Source organism: Pristis pectinata, chromosome 43 (assembly GCF_009764475.1).
Source record: "Pristis pectinata isolate sPriPec2 chromosome 43, sPriPec2.1.pri, whole genome shotgun sequence".
Lineage (NCBI taxonomy): Eukaryota > Metazoa > Chordata > Chondrichthyes > Rhinopristiformes > Pristidae > Pristis > Pristis pectinata.
In genome coordinates this window covers 1,190,157-1,210,435 of record NC_067446.1, presented here as the reverse complement: position 1 = coordinate 1,210,435, position 20,279 = coordinate 1,190,157, and the positions used below count along the sequence as shown (strand labels likewise).

The 20,279-nt window shown below is 54.9% G+C and overlaps 2 protein-coding genes across 3 annotated transcripts in view; one reads left to right on the top strand and one right to left on the bottom strand.

Moving 5' to 3' along the window:
* Positions 1–2,159: 2,159 nt before the first annotated feature.
* Positions 2,160–12,109, bottom strand: LOC127566627 (ras-related protein rab7-like). The gene is made up of 7 exons (XM_052009131.1): positions 11,907–12,109; positions 11,623–11,721; positions 10,461–10,540; positions 7,653–7,779; positions 6,930–7,148; positions 6,450–6,575; positions 2,160–4,745 (listed from the first exon to the last, which is right to left on the bottom strand). Exons 3-7 carry the CDS (start codon positions 10,511–10,513, stop codon positions 4,656–4,658), a joined length of 615 nt encoding a protein of 204 aa, XP_051865091.1. The 5' UTR covers positions 10,514–10,540; positions 11,623–11,721; positions 11,907–12,109; the 3' UTR covers positions 2,160–4,655.
* A 3,593-nt stretch (positions 12,110–15,702) lies between these two features.
* cdk20 (cyclin-dependent kinase 20) overlaps positions 15,703–20,279 on the top strand; it is a 64,012-nt gene continuing 59,435 nt past the window's right edge. Inside the window, exons 1-2 of one of the 2 annotated variants that reach the window (XM_052009101.1) lie at positions 15,703–15,830; positions 16,665–16,778. In XM_052009101.1, coding sequence (XP_051865061.1) covers positions 15,756–15,830; positions 16,665–16,778 — 189 coding nt within the window. In that variant the 5' untranslated portion in view covers positions 15,703–15,755. The remainder of the gene's footprint in view (positions 15,831–16,664; positions 16,779–20,279) is intronic. The other variant, XM_052009102.1, reaches the window with a different exon arrangement.

Sequence of the window (20,279 nt, the reverse complement as noted above, 5' to 3'; positions counted from 1 at the left end):
TTACCGAGGCAGCGAGAAGTGTAGACTGAGTCCGTGGAGGGGATGCTGGTTTCCGTGATGTGTCCACAACTCTGCGGTTTCTTGCGGTCCTGGGCAGAGCAGTTGCCGTCCCAAGCTGATGGGAGAAGTCAGTGGACCATGAAATGAAGGGAAGGGAGGTGGGGAGGGGAGCTGGAGGGAGGAGTGTGTGGGTGATGGGCAGATGGAGAGGGGCAAGAGATGGGGGCCCGTGACATCATGGAGAGACCAGAGGGGTTACGGGAAGTTCGAGAAATCGATGTTGATTCTGTCAGGTTGGAGACTCCCAAGGTGGAATATGTCTTGTTCCCCTAACCTGCATCTGGCCTCGACCTGGCAGTGGAGGAGGTCGGGGACAGACACGGCGGTGTGTGGGGATGGGAGGTGGAATTAAAACGGCTGGCCGGTGGGAGATCCCGGCTGGCACGGAGGGAAGGTGCTCGGCGGGGCGATCAAGGAGCAAGGAAGTCATTGCAGCCGGGTGAGACGTTGCTTACACCGCACTTGGGAGTATTGTGTGCAGTTCTGGTCACCTCACCCCACCCGTTACAGGAAGGGTGTGGAGGCTTTGGAGAGGGTGCGGAAGAGGTTCACCAGGATGCTGCATGGATTAGAGAGCATGGAATCATAGAACAGTACAGTGCGATACAGGCCCTTCGGCCCACAATGTGCCCACCTTTAAACCTCACCTAAGACTATCTAACCCCTTCCTCCCTATGCTTATCTAGCAATCTCTTGAATTTGACCAACGTACCTGCCTCCACCACCGCCCCAGGCAGCGCATTCCACGCCCCAACCACTCTGGGTGAAAAACCTTCCTCTGATATCTCCCTTGAACTTCCCACCCATTACTTTAAAGCCATGCCCTCTTGTACTGAGCATTGGTGCCCTGGGAAAGAGGTGCTGGCTGTCCACTCTGTCTATTCCTCTTAATATTTTGTACACCTCTATCATGTCTCCCCTCATCCTCCTCCTCTCCAAAGAGTAAAGCCCGAGCTCCCTTAGTCTCCTCTCATAATGCACACTCTCTAAACCAGGCAGCATCCTGGTAAATCTCCTCTGCACCCTTTCCAACGCTTCCACATCCTTCCTATAATGAGATGACCAGAGTATTGTAGAGCTGCATCATTACCTCGCGGCTCTTAAACTCGATCCCACAGCTTAGGAAAGCTAACATCCCATAAGCTTTCTTAACTACCCTATCCACGTGAGCCATAAGGAGAGGTCGGACAAACTTGGGTTCTCCTCCCTGGAGCGGTGGAGGCTTATAGGAGGCACAGATATTGTAGATGGAGTGGAAATGTCCACTACAATAGGGTATATTAAGGTAGGAGGGGGCAAGTTTTTATTTTACACAGAGAGTGGCGGGTGCCTGGAGCAGGCTGCTGGCGAAGAGGAGGAAGCAGATACGATGGTGGTATTAAGAAGCTGTTAGACGCATGAATCTGCAGGGAATGGAGAGATATGGACCGTGTACAGGCAGAAACCATTTAGTTTAATTCAGCACAGACATCATGTGCTGAAGGGCCTGTTCCTGCCCTGTAGAGAAATACTCCAAGGGCGGCGAGGTCCCCTGCCTACCCCGTCTCCTGGCTCCCATGCTGTGGTGGGCAGCTGTAACCCGGATGCGGGCAGCCTGCTCACAGTTACAGGTGAGGATACTTTTATTCTTTATAAAGTGTGCAGTAGACTGTCTGTCCTGCCTGCTGCCACTGACCCCCATCCCCTCCCTCCCCCGTCACCCCCTCCACTGTGTCCCTTTCCCCTCCCCACCTCTCTCCCCGCCTCTCGCCCCTCTCTCTTCCCGCCTGCCCCTTCCCCCTACCTCCCTCTCTCCCCCCACACCTCCTACCCCTCTCTCCACCTCCCGCCATATCCATGGATTGTGAGCCAGTCTAACAGACCCACACCCCGGCAGCAAGGCAGGGACTGATCAGAGACCACCAGCGCAGCATCGTCAAGGGCAGCTCTTGTCTGACCGAGCTGAATGAATTTATTGAGTAGATAACAAAGAGTATCAATTAAGGCAGAGTAGTAGATGTGAGTTACATGGACTTCAGTAAGGCCTTTGACAAGGTCCCACATGGGAGACTGATCCAAAGGATTAGGGCCCATGGGACCCAGGGCAAGTTGCCAAACTGGCTCCACAGTTGGCTTGGCAAGAGGGTGGTGGCAGAGGGTTGTTTTAGTGACTGGACGCCTGTGACTAGTGGTGTATCTCGGGGCCGGTGCGGGGATCTGGATGTGAGTGCAGGCAGCGCGGTCAGTGAATTCACAGGTGACCGGAGTTAAGGCGGTCAGGCTACAGGGTGATGGTGTGTTGGTGAAATGGGGTGAGAGATAGCAGGTGGAGTTTAATCCTGATAACTGTGAGGTGATGCACTTTGGGAGCACTGATGAGGCTTGGATATAACCCATGAGTGGGCGGGAGTATTGAGGAATAGAGGGACCCTGGTGTACGTCTGAAGATCTCTGAAGGTGGATAACATGGTTAAGAAGGCAGATGGGATTCTGGCCTTCGTTAGTCAGGGAATTGAATACAAGAGCAGGGAGGTTCTGCTCCGACTTACAACAGTACAGCACAGGAACAGGCCCTTCGGCCCACAATGCCCAGCATGATCCCAAATTAAACTAATCCCTTCAATCTGCACATCATCCATATCCCTCCATTCTCTGCACATTTGTGCGTCTATTGCATACGCCTCTATCATATCTGCTTCCAGCAGTTCCCTTGGCAGTGTGTTCCAAGCACCTCCCACTTGCCCCACACATCCCCTCTAAACTTACCCCCTTTAAACTTACCCCCCTCTCACCTTTAAAGAAACGTTGACCGCCTGCTTTTCTCCACGGATGCTGCCTGGCCTGCTGAGTTCCTCCAGCATCGTCGTGTTTTTCATCCAGATTTCAGCATCTGCAGTCCTTTGTTTCTCTAGTATTGTGTTCAGTTTTACATAGAACATTACAGCACAGTACAGGCCCTTTGGCCCACAATGTTGTGCCGACATTTTATCCTGCTCTGAGATCTATCTAACCCTTCCCTCCCACATAGCCCTCCATTTTTCTATCATTCATGTGTCTATCTAAGAGTCTCTTAAATGTCCCTAATATATCTGCCCCCACAACCTCTGCCGGCAGTGTGTTCCACGCACCCACCGCTCTCTGTGTAAAAAAAACTTACCCCTGACATCCCCCTTATACCTTCCTCCAATCACCTTAAAATTATGCCCCCTCGTGTTAGCCATTGTCACCCTGGGAAAAAGTCTCTGACAGTCCACTCGATCTATGCCTCTTATCATCTTGTACACCTCTATCAACTCACCTCTCATCCTCCTCCTCTCCAAAGAGAAAAGCCCTAGCTCACTCAACCTATCCTCATAAAACATGTTCTCCAATCCAGGCAGCATCCTGCTAAATCTCTGCACCCTCTCTGAAGCTTCCACATCCTTCCTATAATGAGGCGACCAGAACTGAACACAATACTCCAAGTGTGGTCTAACCAGAGTTTTCTACAGCTGCAACATCACCTCACGGCTCTTGAACTCAATACCCCGACTAATGAAGGCCAACACACCATGTGCCTTCTTAACCACCCTATCGACCTGCACGGCAACCTTGAGGCATCTATGGACGTGGACCCCAAGATCCCTCTGTTCCTCCACACTGCTAAGAGTCCTGCCATTAACCTTGTATTCTGACTTCAAATTCAATCTCCCGAAGTGTATCACTTCACACTTATCCAGGGTAGTGGCCCTGCTATAGGAAAGATGTTACTTAACTGGAAAGTGTGTCGAAGAGATTCGCAGGGATGTTGCCAGGATTTGAGGGATTACTAACAGGGAGAGGTTGGACAGGCTGGGACTTTATTCCTTGGAACACAGGAGAATGACTAAGACGGCACGGGTCAGAGATGGAAGGGATGGGAGGGGGGAATTTTTTCCACAATAAAGGTCGTTGGACTCTGGAACGCACTGCCTGAGGGGGAAGTGCAGGCAGAGACCCTCACAACGAGCTGACCCTGGGTTACAAACTGACTCACTGATACCCTTACGTACAAACAAAGCTCCTGTCGTTAAGTCCAACGTAGGTACATACAACCAGAACTAGTTTTCTCTCTCCACTTTTAATAATAGTTCGTTCTTGTTAGTCTTAAGTGCTTCTGATGATGTTACAATACCATGGAGGTGTGATTACCATATCGAGTCGAAGGCTGTGGATCTAATGCAGGTAATTGGGATTGGTAAATACAATGGTCAGCATGGATGTGATGGGCTGAAGGGCCTGTTTCTCTGCCGCGCAAGTCCGTGCATCTCCCACTGAGAAAAATTATTGTAGCCGAGCACTGGGAGAGGAACGTAGACTGGACCCGACTCCTCACACCCAAAGCAAAAATGTCGCGAGTGGGAACACCGAGCAGATTATCCGGAGGGACTCGTGAGGAGCTGGGGGAACTCAGCAGGGTTGGGCAGCCCCTAAGTAGGGAGATGGGCAGTCGATGTTTCGGGCCGAGGCCCTTCGCCAGATTTCCAGCAGCTGCGGTCTCTCCAACCGATCCGGGGGGGTCTGGAGGCGGGCCGTCCCAGTGCACAGGGACTCGGTCCCAGTCAGGCAATGCCCGGGCATCCAGCCAGTGGGGATGATCAACAGGTACAGTACCACTCGCGGCTGGGCTTTCCCGTTTGGAGCTGGACCTGGTCTGGATGCTCCACGTATCGGTCCTTGCCTTTCAACTGCAAGAGGAACAAATAACCTATTTCACCGGGCGAAGCTTCTCCCCGATCTCCCACACGCTCGCTCATCCCAGCCGACAAAGTCGGAGTGATCCCTTGACCTCATTGCCTCTTACTTACGCAGCTCTGCAGTGGCTGCAGGGAGAGTGTTTCTCCCACTAGCTAAGCAGTCATCTGTCCCAGGTGGTCCGTGCCGACCAAGATCCCCATCCAAGCTGGTTCCATTCGCCTGCGTTTGGCCCAGATCCCTCTAAACCTTTCCCATCCATGGACCTGTCCAAGTGCCTTTTAAATGTTGTTAATGTACCTGCCTCACCCACTTCCTCTGGCAGCTCGTTCCATGTACGGACCACCCTCGGTGAAAAAGTTGCCCCTCGGTTTCCTATTAAATCTCTCCCCTCTCATATGCCCCCTAGGTCTTGATTCCCCAACCCTGGGGAAAAAGTGTGTGCATTCACCCTGTCTGTACCCCTCATGGTTTTATACACCTCTATAAGGTCACCTCTCAAGTCTCCTACACTCCAAGGAAAAAAGTCCCAACCTCTCTCCATAACTGAGTCCCTTGAGATTTTTTCCCAGGGTGACAATGGCTAACACGAGGGGACATAACTTTAAAGTGATTGGAGGAAGGTATAAGGGGGATGTCAGGGGTAAGTTTTTTACACAGAGAATGGTGGGTGTGTGGAACGCACTGGTTGAACACGCAGAGGTTGTGGGGGCAGGTACATTGGGGACATTTAAGAGACTCTTAGACATGTGAATGATAGAGAGATGGAGGGGGGGGAGCTATGTGGGAGGGAAGGGTTAGATAGATCTCAGAGCAGGATAAAATGTCGGCACAACATTGTGGGACTAAGGGCCTGTACTGTGCTGTAGTGTTCTACTTTCTATCCTGGTGAACCTCTTCTGCACCCTCTCCAAAGGCTCCACGTCCTTCCTGTAACGGGGCGACCAGAACTGTACACAATACTCCAGATGTGGTCTACCCAAAGTTTTACACAGCTGCAACGCAACTTCCTAGCTTTTATCCTCAGTGGCCCGACCGCAGAAGGCAAGCGCGGGTAGTAAAACCTCCGACCTGCAATCCAATCTGATCGGTCCACGATATTCCAGGCGCTGTCTCACCAGGGCCTGTCACTTCCCTGCAGCCAACCTCCCCTCCCCTCCTCTTCCCCCTCCCTCCCTCCCTCATTCCCCTCCGTGCCTCCCACACGTCAACTTTCCCTCCCCCAGAGAAGGTGGAAACCACACACACACACACACACACACACACACACACACACACACACACACACACACACACACACACACACACACACACACAGCGCCGGAGGTCAAGATCGAACCCGTGTCTCCAGCACCATGAGGCAACGGCACACTGCGCCAACCGCGCTGGCTCATCTTTCGGGTGTCTCAAGGTCTTCAAACCTCCCCTGAGATCGCTGGACCAGTGAGAAGTTTCTCACCAGCAAAGCCTCACCGAGCACTCCGACCAAGCCCGAGGAACCCCGACTCCCAGGTGATATTCAACTGCAGAGGCGGCACACTGGAACAACCTCCCTCCTGCCCAGCAAGAGGCACTGGGAGGAAGGGGCGGATTTATCCGCCATTACCCCTCCCTACTGCTCCCCAACTCCTAACCTTGGACTGACCCCGCTCCACAACACTGCTGGGCCAAACGCAGGCGAATGGCGTTATGCGTACCTGGTTCAGTGTTGCGCGCACACCGCTCCGAAACACCTCCTCCACGTTGCGGGCCTCCTTGGCGCTGGTCTCGAAATGCTCCATCTTGTGGGTTCGACACCAGTCCTCTGCCAGCTTCCTGCTGACCTGTGGTGGGAGAGTGAGTAACGGAGGGGTCACAGAGACAGGGAAGGGTGTAGGGGCCGGAGGGGATCATGGTGACGGGGAGGGATGTAGGGGTGGGAGGGGGTCACAGTAACAGGGAGGGAGGGGGTCGGAGATGGGGAGGGGTAGAGGGGCCGGAGGGGGTGACAGAGACAGGGAGAGGGAAGGAAGGATTTGGGGGGGGGGGGGTCACAGGGACAGGGAGGGGTGTGAGGGCCAGAGGGGATCACGGAGATGGGGAGGTGCAGGGGCCGGGGTGGGGGGAGTTCACTGAGACAGGGAGGGGGTCCTGTGCCCTGGGAAGGGGAGGGGAGATGTGAAGGAGCTTCTCCTCACCTCCCTGTTGTCCAGGTCGGTCTTGTTCCCCAGAACGAGGAAGGGGAAGGTGTCGGGGTCCCGGGGCGAGCCCTGCAGCACAAACTCCTGCCTCCAGCCCTCCAGCGCCCTGAAGGAATCAGCCGAGGTCACGTCGTACACCAGCAGGCAGCAGTCCGTGTTCCTGTAGAGGATCGAGCCCAGGGACTGGAACCTCTCGGTGCCCGCCGTGTCCCACACCTGTGGGGAGCAGGGGAGAGCAGGTCACCACCACCCCGCCGGACCCCTCTCCCTGCTCCCCACTTCCCCCCCCATCTCTCCCGCACCTCCCGAGAGGCTCCGCTCACCGCATCCCGGCCCTCCCCACATCCCCCTGCTCGCCAGCTCCACCCCCTCCTTCACCCACCATCATCACCCCATTCCTCAGCCTCCAAACCCTCTCCCCCACATCCCAACAGCCACACTGAGCTGGGTTTATTAGCCTGAGGGATCGGTGCCTCCTTCCCACGGGTCTGCACGCCTTCAAGGAGAGTCCGGCTGGGCTCTCCGCGGAGAGGATCCAACCCGCGACTTTTGATACTGGCCGGCCGGGAGAGGGACCTGTATAGCTTTTGGGGGTGGGGGTGAACTCTGAACACCCAGCCCCCCCCCCCCCAACCCCCAAAGAGACAACATTGCTGATCGCCACACACAGCCTAGCTGGCTGTCGGTGGTATTCCTCGCTGCGGTTCTCCTGGAACCTACCTGCACGGTGACGAGGTTGTCATCGACCGTCAGGTCCCGAGTGAGAAAGTCCGCCCCGATTGTCGCTCTGTACAGGTTGGTGTAGCGCTTGTTGACAAACTGGTTCATCAGGGAGGACTTCCCCACTCTGAAACAGCAAGTGATGGGCTCAGTACTGTGTCCAGTTCTGGTCGCCTCATTATAGGAAGGATGTGGAGGCATTGGAAAGGGTGCAGAGGAGATTTACCAGGATGCTGCCTGGTTTAGAGAGTGTGCATTATGAGGAGACTAAGGGAGCTCGGGCTTTACTCTTTGGAGAGGAGGAGGATGAGAGGAGACATGATAGAGGTGTACAAAATATTAAGAGCAATAGATAGAGTAGACAGCCAGCGCCTCTTCCCAGGGCACCAATGCTCAATACAAGAGGGCATGGCTTTAAAGTAATGGGTGGGAAGTTCAAGGGAGATATCAGAGGAAGGCTTTTTACCCAGAGAGTGGTTGGGGCGTGGAATGTGCTGCCTGGGGCGGTGGTGGAGGCAGGTACATTGGTCAAATTCAAGGGATTGCTGGATAAGCATATGGAGGAATTTAAAATAGGGGGATATGTGGGAGGAAGGGGTTAGATAGTCTTAGGTGAGATTTAAAGGTCAGCACAACATTGTGGGCCTTACACACACACACACACACACACACACACACACACACACACACCACTGGCTGGGTGCGATGCTCAATAGTGCGCTGGGCATATCTGTAATGCCATGACGGTCCAGTTGCATAGCGGTCTGGTGCAGCAGTTCGACTATGCAGGAATGTAAGAAGCTGCAGAGAGTTGTGGACTGTGCCCAATACATCACGGGCACATCCCTCCCCACCATCGGTGGTATCGACAGGAGATGCTGCCTCAAGAAGGCAACATCCATCATCAAAGATCCCCACCATCCGGGCCGTGCCATCTTCTCGCAGCTCCCATCGGGCAGGAGGTACAGAAGCCTGAAGTCCCCACACCACCAGGTTCAGGAACAGCGACTTCCCTTCAACCATTCGGTTCTTGAACCAACCGGCACAACCCTAATCACTGCCTCAGTGCAGCAACACTGGGACCACTCTGCGCTATGGTTGACTTTTTTTTGTTCTAAGTGTGTTCTTGCTTGTAAAAATTGTATAATTTATATTTAATTTCTGTTTTTCTTGCGAATGTTGTGTCTCTGACACTATGTGCCTGTGAAGCTGCTGCAGGTAAGTTTTTCAGTGCACGCGTCCACGCATGGACATGCGTCTGACAATAAACTCGACTGACAGCATCAGATACACACCATTCATAAGAAAAACATAAACACAACTGTACAAGAAAGAACACGATTAGAACAAAAACACAGTCCATTGTAGTGTAAGTTGGTCATAGTGTTGCTATACTGAGGTAGTGATGTACTTCGATAACGCTCTGTTCTGTATACAGAGTCGCACAGCACGGAAACAGGCTCTTCAGCCCAACTCATCCGTGTCGACTGAGACTCCCATCTAAGCCGGTCCCATTTGCCTACGTTTGGCCCGTATCCCTCTCAACCTTTCCTATCCATGGACCTGTCCAAGTGCCTTTTAAATGTTGTTAATGTACTTGCCTCAACCACTTCCCCTGGCAGCTCGTTCCACATACCAACCATTGCGTAAAAAATGTTGCTCCTCAGGTTCCTATTAAATCTCTCACAAACCTACGTCCTCTGGTTCTTGATTCCCCAACCCTGGGGAGAAAGACCGTGCGCATTCACCCTGTCTATGCCCCTCATGATTTTATGTACCTCCAGAAAGTCACCCCTCATTCTCCTACACTCCAAGGAATAAAGTCCCAGCCTGCCCAACCTATCTTCATGACTCAGACCCTTGAGTCCTGGCGACATCCTTGAAATTCTCCCTCTGCACCCTTTCCAGCTTCATGACGACTTTCCTACAGTAGGGTGATCAAAACTGACCACAGTATTCCCAAGTGCAACCTCACCAATGTCTTCCACAACTGCAACACAACGTCCCAACTCCTGTACTCAGTGCCCTGACTGATGAAGGCCAGCGTGTCAAACACCTACCTCACTGCCCTGAATACCTGTGAGTCCACTTTCAGGGAACTGTGTACCTGAACTCCAAGTCTGGGACCAGGGGGCACAGTCTCAGAATTCAGACCGAGTTGGGGAGGAATATCAATAATGCACCTCAGAGTTCTCTGTGTACATCATGCAATAATGCATCGAATGCGACACTGTATACATTGTGCAAGACTGCACCATTGAGCTTCAGATTCTGCATATGTCATGCAATAATGAACTGTTCTGTGTACATTGCACAATAATGCACTACTGGACTCCCTGTATCTCCACCAGATGCAACATATAATGCAATCATGAAGCATTGGACTCTGTGTATGTCTTGCAATAATGCATGTGCTGCAAGGCTTTGTATACAAGGAGCAATCATGCAGCATTAGACTCTGTACCTCATGCAATAATGCAGCAGACGCATCACGTAGACATGGTGCAATGATGCACTGGATGCAATATTCCATATACACGGCACAATAATGCACCAAGTGACATTGGTCATGCCTGTGGCCAATATGCGATAAGACACCATGCACGGCACCCTGTGTGTATCACACAATCGTGCACCTGGCACGCGTCATCCAATAACACATCACGGTGCAGCACTCTGCACGTCATGCACGCATGTCGCTGGATGCACCGTGTGTTTTTGCATGAGGTGCATTGAATCAGCAGGTGGGCTGCAGAGTGAGCCAGTGGGGGAGGGGGAGAGGGAGGGGAGAAGAGAAGCAGCTCCTACCCAGAGTTGCCCAGGAGGATCATCTTCAGCTGGTTCCTCTTCCTGGTCGACATACCCGTGGACGGTGCAGTCACTGGCCTCTGGAATGGTGGGGTGGGGGGGAACAACAGGCTGATTGTTACGGGGGAGGGGGGGAGGTGGGGCTCCTCAACCCTGGACCTCCTCCCCGCCGCTATGTGGGATCTTGCTGTGCCATTACCACGCCTGCCCGGGGAGCGGGTGCCGAGGGAGGGAGGAGGGAGTGGGGTAGGACCAGCAGGACCCCCTCCCACCCCCGCCAGCGCCCCGGTCCCAAGGGAGGCGACGGACAATTAGGATACAGCAGGATCCAAAAGACACGGGGAGGGGGCGAGTGACCGGGGAGGGGGCGAGTGACCAGGGACGGGGGGGGGGTGCAGAGGGGGCAGAGCTGGGCTGGAGGTGAGGAGATGGGGGAAACGGGGAAGCAGAGCCAATGGGGAGAGGGCAGAGCACAGGGCCAAAAAAAACAGGGGGGCGGGGCCCACACAGCAGGGGCAGGGCCAGAGATGGTGTGGGCGGGGCCAGAGATTAGCCCAATGGGGGGGGGGCGGAGCTGGCAGCAGGGAATCCCATAGGGAGGGCGGATAGCGAGCCAATGGGGCCAGGGGTGGCAGGTGAGTGGCGCACTGGTGACAGGGGGTGGGCAGGGCCAGAGGCGGGGCTGAGCGCAGGGGCGGGACACAGGTATTAGGGGTGGAGCTAAGCACAGGGGGCGGAGCCCAGGAGGTTAAGGGTGGAGCTAAGCACAGGGGGCGGGGCCCAGGTGGTTAAGGGTGGAGCTAAGCACAGGGGGCGGGGCCCAGGTGGTTAAGGGTGGAGCTAAGCACAGGGGGCGGGGCCATGGTAGTGGGGGCGTGGCCCAGGTGTCAGTGGGCGGAGCTAAGCACAGGGGGACCCGCTCCAGGTAATAGGGGGTGGGACCCAGGTGATAGAGGAGGCGGGGCTGCAAGCAGGGGGTGTGGCCAAGACTGTGGGGGCGGGGTTGCGAGCAGTGGGGGGGTGTGGCCCAGACTGGGGGCGGGGACTGCGAGCAGGGGGCGTGGCCCAGACGATGGGAGCAGGTGATCCCAGTGCAATGCCGACGTGTCCTCCACCCCGCCACCGCCCTGCTGCTGAACGTTGCCCTCCGACGCAAACTTACCTCCTCCTGCCGACTAATGCAGCGAGTGCCGGCGGTGGCGAGTGATGTCCCTCCGGGCTCTGCAAACACCCCCCCAGACACAGGGTCTACTCACAAACACTGAAAGTGAAAATACGCGCATGCAACGTTTGAAAAGGCGAATCAAAGCACCTCAGGGAAGAAAAGTTATAAACTTTCTAAAAGTTTGTAAAAGTTATTTAAACTTATTTAAATTCTGTGCACTGGATAAAAGAAGTTTTCGGATAAATTCCACGTTCATGCAAAGTCAGCGAGGCTTTCCTCACCAGTCCGCTCCGGCTCTCATCTCCTCTGCTTCCAAACCGGTTTCCACTTTCGGTTGTCTGACAGACTGGGCAGAGTTTGTGCTTCCGGGTTCCCCGGCGAGGAGGGGTTTCAGCGTCAAAAATAAACTCTGTCCTGGGTTTTAAAAGAATTCTAAACAGGAAGAAACTGCGCAGAACTTTTACATTCATGAGGGGAGGGGGAAGGGTGAAGGGGATGGAGGGGGAGGGAGGAGGTGGGGGTGGGAGGGGATGGAGAGGGGGAGGGGGTGGGGAGAGGAGGGGTGGAGAACGGGGAGGGGTGAAGGGGGAGGGGGTGGGGACAGGAGGGGTGGAGAACGGGGAGGGGTGAAGAGGGAGGGGGAGGTGGAGGGAGGGGGAAGGGGAGGAGTGGAGGTGCTTGGACTGGGTTACCAGGGGAGGGGGAGGCGGGAGGCAGTCTCCCCCTCGTTCTGGGACAATATTCATCCCTCCACCTGCAGAAGATTGTTTGCATCGCCCCGTGTGGGATTGCGCTGTGCCCTCTCCGCCTGCTGGGGGTCCCTACATTGGAGCAGTCTTTGCTCAGCTGACGTTGACATCGTCAGGAAGACCCAGCCTGTATTGACCGTCCCCTGGAGAGGGTGGGGTGGGGATCCCGTGCGGGGAAGGTGCTCCCACGGTGCTGTCGGGGAGGGAATTCCAGGATTGAGACCCGGCAGTGATGAAGGAACGAAGCTGTATTTCCAGGTTGGGATGGAAGGGAACCTACCAGTGGTGGTGTTGCCCTGCACCTGCTGCCCTGGACCCTCTTGTGGTAGAGATGGTGGATTAACGATGAACCTTGGTGAATGAGGCTCTCACTGTCTTGGTGAAGCAGCCGGCATAATCAAAGACCCCACCCACCTGGGTCATTCTCTCTTCTCTCCTCTCCCATCGGGTAGAAGATACAGGAGCCTGAGGGCACGGACCACCAGGCTCAAGGACAGCTTCTACCCCACTGTGATAAGACTATTGAACGGTTCCCTTATACCATGAGATGGACTCTGACCTCACGATCTACCTTGTTGTGACCTTGCACCTTATTGCGCTGCACTTTCTCTGTAGCTGTGACACTTTACTCTGTACTGTTATTGTTTTTACCTGTACTACCTCAATGCACTCTGTACTAACCCAATGTAACCGCACTGTGTAATGAATTGACCTGTACCATCGGTTTGCAAGACAAGTTTTTCACTGGGCCTCGGTACAAGTGACAATATTAAACCAATACCAATACCACCTTTGTAGAACACACAAGGCAGGGGGTAGACCGCTCTGCCCCTCAAGCTCTGCTCTGCCTTTCAATAACTGCGGGGCTAATTCTGATGGTAACTGATCCCCTGCCATCGTTGGTGATGTGTATCAATGGTTTGGACAAAAATATGGATGGGTGGGTCAGCAAGTTTGCGGATGGCACCGAGATTGGTGGAGCTGTGAACAGTGTGAAGGACCGGTAAAGAATACAGTGGGATATAGATCAGTTACAGATCTGGGCAGAGAAGCGGCAGATGGAGTTTAACCTGGGCCAGTGTGAGGTGTTGCCCCTTGCGAGGTCAAATGGAAGGAGAAAGTGTACAGTTAATGGTAGGCCCCTTCATAGCACTGAGGTACAGAGGGATCTTGGGATCCAGGTCCATAGTTCACTAAAAGTGGCCACACAACAATTCGGGCCGCTGTCTGTAAGGAGTTTGTACGTTCTCCCCGTGTCTGCGTGGGTTCCCTCCGGGTGCTCCGGTTTCCTCCCACATTCCAAAGACGTACGGGTTAGGAAGTTGTGGGCGTGCTATGGTGGCGACACTTGTGGGCTGCCCCCAGAACACTCTACGCAAAAGATGCATTCCACTGTGTGTTTCAATGTACACGTGACTAATAAAAGGTATCTTATAAGGTGGTAAAGAAGGGTCCTGACCTGAAACGTTGACCGCCTGCTTTTCTCCACGGATGCTGCCTGGCCTGCTGAGTTCCTCCAGCATCATCGTGTTTTTCATCTAGATTCCAGCATCTGCAGACCTCTGTTTCTTTGGTAAAGAAGGGATACGGCATGCTCGCCTTCATTGGGAGGGGCATTGAGTACAAGAGTAAGGAAGTCATGCTGCAGCTGTAGAAAACCTTAGTCAGACCGCACTTGGAGCCTTGCGTGCAGTTCTGGTCACCCCGTTACAGGAAGGAGACTGCAGAGAGGGTGCAGGAGAGGTTCACCAGGACGCTGTCTGGATTAGAGGGTATGAGCTATCAGGAGAGGTCGGATAAACTTGGGTTCTCCTCCCTGGAGTGTCGGAGGCTGAGGGGAGACCTGATGGAGGTCTTGAAAATTATGAGAGGCACAGATTTAGGGAGGACAGTCTGTTCCGCGGGGTAGAAATGTCAAGAGGACGTGCTGTTAAGATGAGAGGGGTGCAGTTTAAAGGTGACATGAGGAGCAAGTTTTTCACGCAGAGAGCGGTGGTTGCCTGGAATGGGGGACCAGGGGTAGTGGTGGGAGCAGGCAGTTTGGTGGGGTTTGAGGTTTTTAGACAGACGCAGGAATACGAAGAGAATGGAGGGTTATGGATGGTGACTCAGTACAGCGACACTGGGACCACTTTGTACTACAACAGACCATTGTTATCTTTGTTCTAATTGTGATCTTCCTTGTGAATGATGTGTACCTGATGCTATCAGTCGAAGTCGAGTTTATTGTCAGACACAAGTCCGTGTGGGCACAGGTGCGATGAAAAACTTACCAGCAGCAGCATCACAGGCACACAGCATCAGATAAGCAGCATTCACATGAGAAACAGAGATTTTTACACATGTTCACAGTATCCAACCCCTACGCTCTTCACAACTCGAACCTCTCTGTATCGTCCCTTCCTCAATTCGAACAAAGGGTCTATCGCTTTTAATTGTGGCCCCCTCCCCATGACCTGCCCATCTATTCCCCACCTCCTTCCCTTTATTCCACGGTCCACTGTCCTCTCCGACCAGTTTCCTCCTCCTCCAGCCCTTTGCCTCTTCCACCGCTCACCCTCTCACATTGTTCCCGTTTACCCCCTCCTCTCGCATCTACCCCCTCCCCACTTCTACCCCCTCCCTCCCTTTCTATCCCCCTCCTACCACACTCCTACCCCTCCCCTCCACCCCCCTTCAAACCCCCTCCCCTCCCTCCAACCCCTCTTCTACCCCTTTCACCCCCCTGCTACTCCCCCACCTACCCCCTTAACTCCCCACCCCTCTTCTAACCCCCGCCCCGACACCCCTCCCTCTCCTCCCGTCCCCTCTACCTCCCTCCCTCACCCTCCGTCCCACCCCTCTTCTACCCCCTCTGCCCTCTCCCTACCTTCGCCCCCCTCACCCGGACTCACCCACCACCCCGTGCTCCTCCCCTGCCCAGTCCTGATGAAGGGGCGACGGCGGACGCTGCCCGACCCGCTGCTCCTCCGGCCGCCCGGGTGGACGGGCCGCCCTCCGGCCACCCCGCTCCGGGGGAGCCGATGGACGCGGTGACGTCACGGTTGGCCGGGGCACGTGACGTCACGGGGGGCATGGACGCGACGTCAAGGTTGGCCAGGGGTACGTGACGTCACGGGGATGGACGCGGTGACGTCACGGTTGGCCGGGGCACGTGACGTCACGGGGACACGGTGACGTCACGAGGGAGACTATGGACGGTGACGTCACGAAGAGGGGGCGATCGCGCTGACGTCGCGGCGGGCTATGGGCAGTGTGACGTCAGGGCGGGCCAGGGACACGGTGACGTCACGCTCGGCCGGGAGCGCGGTGACGTCAGGGCGGGCCGCGCCGCCGCCGTTGCCATGACGCCGCGCGGCCTGGCGCCTCAGGCCTCGGCCGATGGAGCGGTACAGCGTCCTGGGCCGGGTCGGCGAGGGAGCGCACGGCATCGTCTTCAAGGCCAAACATGTGGAGGTGAGGGGGGTCCCCCGTCCCCCTCACGGCGCTCCCTCACCCCCTCACGGCGCTCCCTCACCGCCCTCCCGCGGTGCGGCGCTCCCTCACCCCCTTACGGCGCTCCCTCACCGCCCTCCCGCGGTGCGGCGCTCCCTCACCCCCTCACGGCGCTCCCTCACCGCCCTCCCGCGGTGCGGCGCTCCCTCACCCCCTCACGGCGCTCCCTCACCGCCCTCCCGCGGTGCGGCGCTCCCTCGCCGCCCTCCCGCGGTGCGGCGCTCCCTCACCGCCCTCCCGCGGTGCGGCGCTCCCTCGCCGCCCTCCCGCGGTGCGGCGCTCCCTCACCCCCTCACGGCGCTCCCTCACTGCCCCCCCCATAGTATGGAGCTCACTCACCCCCTTCCTACAGCACGGTTCCCTCACCGCCCTCACAGAGCTCCCTCACTGCCCTCCTTCAAGGAGAAGATCCCTCACCACTCCCCCCCACCCCCCTCTACCCCCTCACGGAGCCCTCTTGACCCCCCTCATGGAGCTCTGTCACCCCCTCACGGAGCCCCCATGACTCCCCTCACGGAGCCCCCTCGACCCCCCCCCCCCACGGAGCCCCCTCGACCCTCCCCTCACAGAGCCCCCTCGACCCCCCTCACGGAGCTCCGTCACCCCCTCACGGAGCCCCCGTGACTCCCCTCACGGAGCTCCCTCACCGCCCCTCCCTCCGCACCACACTCGAGGTGACCAAAGGCTCTGCCGACCTGACTCGGAGACAGGAGTGGGTTCGCCGGGCCACATTGCGTGCAGGGGTTCCTTGACCAGCCCCAGGTACTGACTCCGTTCCTTCTCCCTTCCCTCTAGACAGGGGAGACTGTCGCCCTGAAGAAGGTGGCTCTGCGCAAGCTGGAGGATGGCATCCCCAACCAGGCACTGCGGGAGATCAAGGCCGTGCAGGAGATCGAAGACAATCAGTATGTGAGTGGCTTTTCCATTGCTGTCCTCGTCACAGCTCGAAGAGTGTGCCACAACCCACTGTGCCTGCAGTTAGACTCACAGAGTCACGAAGGGGACCAATTCGCAGAGCACCCATGCTCAGTCTGCAATGCCCATCCTTAGCCCCCAGTGCATGCCATGTATAGGTCGTTGGTGAGGCTGCACTTGGAGTCCTGTGTACGGTTTTGGTTCCCCTGTTCCAGGAAAGACATGGTTAAACTGGAGAGAGTTCAGACACTAGGTGTCCATGGAGAGGTTGTAAACTGGATTCGAAATTAGCTGTGTGGGAGAAGACAGAGAGTGGTAGTGGATGATTGTTTCTCAGACTGGAGGCCTGTGACTAGTGGTGTGCCTCAGGGATCTGTGCTGGGACTATTGTTGTCTATGTCAATGACCTAGATGATAATGTGGTAAATTGCTCAGCAAGTTTGCTGATGACACTAAGATTGGGGCTTTCAAAGCTTGCAGAGGGATCTGGACCAACTGGAAGAATGGGCCAGAAAATGGCAGGTGGAATTGAATGCAGACAAATGCTGCATTTTGGAAGGACAAATTAAGGGAGGACGTACACAGTAAACGGTTGGGCACTGAGGAGTGCGGAGGAACAAAGGGATCAGGGAGTTCGGGTACAATATTCCCTGAAAGTGGCGTCACAGATAGACAGGGTTGTAAAGAAGGCTTTTGGCATCCTGGCATTCATAAATCAAAGTATTGAGCATAGGAGCTGGGATGTTATGGTGAGGTTGTATAAGACATCGGTGAGGCCAAATTTGGAGTATTGTGTGTAGTTCTGGTCACCTAACTATAGGAAGGATATCAGTAAGATTGAAAGAGTGCAGAGGAGATTTACTAGAATGTTGCTGGGTCTTCAGGAGTTGAGTTACAGGGAAAGATTAAACAGGTTAGGACTTTGTTCCTTGGAGCGTAGAAGAATGAGGGGAGATTTGATAGAGGTTTACAAAATTATGAGGGGTGTAGACAGAGTAAATGCGAGCAGGCTCTCTTCACCCAGATTAGGAGAGATAAGTACGAGAGGAAATGGCTTTAGGGTGAAAGGGGAAAGGTTTAGGGGGAACATTAGGTGGAACTTCTTCACTCAGAGAGTGGTGGGAGTGTGGAACGAGCTGCCATCTGATGTGGTAAATGCGGGCTCACTCTTAAGTTTTAAGAATAAATTGGATAGATACATGGACGGGAGAGGTCTGCAGGGTTATGGACCGGGTGCAAATCAATGGGACAAGCGGAATCAAGTTTTGGCACATACTAGAAGGGCCGAATGGCCTGTTTTCTGTGCTGTAGTGTTCTATGATTTACGAGAACGTTGACAGGACTCGAGGGCCTGAGTTATAGGGGGAGGTAGGACACGTTAGGTCTTTTTCTTTGGAATGTAGGGGAGTGAGGGGCAACTTTATAGAAATGTTTAAACTTGTGAGAGGTGTAGATAAGGTGGACAGTTACAGTCTTTTCCCCAGGGTAGGGGAGATCAAAACTAGGGGCGGGGGGTACAGGTTTGGGGTGAGAGGGGAAAGATTTAAAAGGGCAACTTTTTCACGCAGAGGGTGGTGGGTATCTGAAACGAGGGTGTGGGTGAGGCAGGTACAACAGAATCATTTAAGGAGTATATGGAGGGAGATGGGCCGAACTCAGGGAATTGGGACTAGCTGGGTGGGTACTGTGGTCAGCATGGACTGGTTGGGCCAAAGGGCCTGTATCTGTGCTGGTCATTGGCTTCAGGAAAGGGGGCGGTGTACATGCACCTGTCTACATCAGTGGTGCTGGGGTTGAGAGCTTCAAGTTCCTGGGAGTGAACATCACCAGTAGCCTGTCCTGGTCCACGTAGATGCTATGGCCAAGAAAGCTCACCAGCGCATCTACTTCCTCAGGAGGCTAAAGAAATTTGGCATGACCCCTTTGACCCTCACCAATTTTTATTGATGCACCATAGAAAGCATCCTACCCGGATGCATCACGGCTTGGTACAGCAACTGCTCTGCCCAAGACCGTAAGAAACTGCAGAGAGTTGTGGACACAGCCCAGCGCATCACAGACACCAGCCTCCCCTCCTTGGACTCTGTCTTTACCTCTCATTGTCTTGGTGAAGCAGCCGGCATAATCAAAGACCCCACCCACCCGGGTCATTCTCTCTTCTCTCCTCTTCCATCAGGTAGTAGATACAGGAGCCTGAGGGCACGTACCACCAGGCTGTACCTTGGTACAAGTGACAATAATAAACCAATACCAATATTGTTGTATGACTGTATTTCAATTCGCCCACCCCATTCCCACACTGACCTCATGAGACCCAACACACCACCACCTCCTGTTCTGCCTGGGTAGTCTAAAACCCAGTGGTATGAACATTGAATTCTCCAATTTCAGGCAACCCGCTCCCTCCTTCCAATTCACCTCCGTTCCCATCTCCCCCTCTCCAGCCTCCCCCACCCATCACCATTTCCCTCTTGATTCAACCACTGACCACCCACAGATCGCTACTGGTTTACTGTTGTCACTTGTACCGAGGTCCAGTGAAAAACCTGTCTTGCACACTGATCGCACAGGTCAATTCATTACACAGCGCAGTTACATTGAGTTAGTACAGAGTGCATTGATGTAGTACAGGTAAAAACAATAACAGTACAGAGTAAAGTGTCACAGCTACAGAGAAAGTGCAGTGCAATAAGCTGCAAGGTCACAACAAGGTAGATCGTGAGGTCAGAGTCCGTCTCATTGCATAAGGGAACTGTTCAATAGTCTTATCACAGTGGGGTAGAAGCTGTCCTTGAGCCTGGTGGTACGTGCCCTCAGACTCCTGTATCTTCTGCCCGGTGGGAGAGGAGAGAAGAGAGAATGACCCGGGTGGGTGGGGTCTTTGATTCTGATTCCACCTCTGCTTCCAGTTCCTCCTCCTCCTCCCCTGAATGACTCCCGTTACCTCTCACCGTTGTCCCTTCCCATTACCTCCCTTCCCTCTCAGATTCCAGCACAGGTAGCCCCTTTGAGTTCCTGCTTGTCACCCTCCAGCCTCTCTGTCTCCACCTGCCCCCATCGCCCACACCTCTGCCTCGCATCTCCATCCCTCCCCTCCCTGGCTCCTCGGTCCTTTCCCCTACCTACCAGCCATCTCCCCTCTCCACTCTCAGCTCTGGTGCGGGGTTTCGACCCAAAGCGTCGACGATTCCTCTCCTCCCAAAGATGCTGCTCGGCCACTGAGCTTCCCCCCGGCAGATTGCTTGTAGCCGTGTTACAGCTCCTGCGTGTTGGGGTGGCGCTCGTAGTGTTGTGACTCTGCTCGGGTCCTGCACGAGGTCCCTCTGTGACCCCAGCTACACTTCAGCTATTTCCTCTCGGCAGTCTGATGCAGGCAGCCTGGGCCACCAGGAGAGCAGTAGGGAACCTTCCAGCCCCTTCAGGGTCTCTTTCCCCACCCAATTATCTCTGCAGCCCCATCCATATCTCCCTCCCGCTCCACATGTCCCTCTTCTC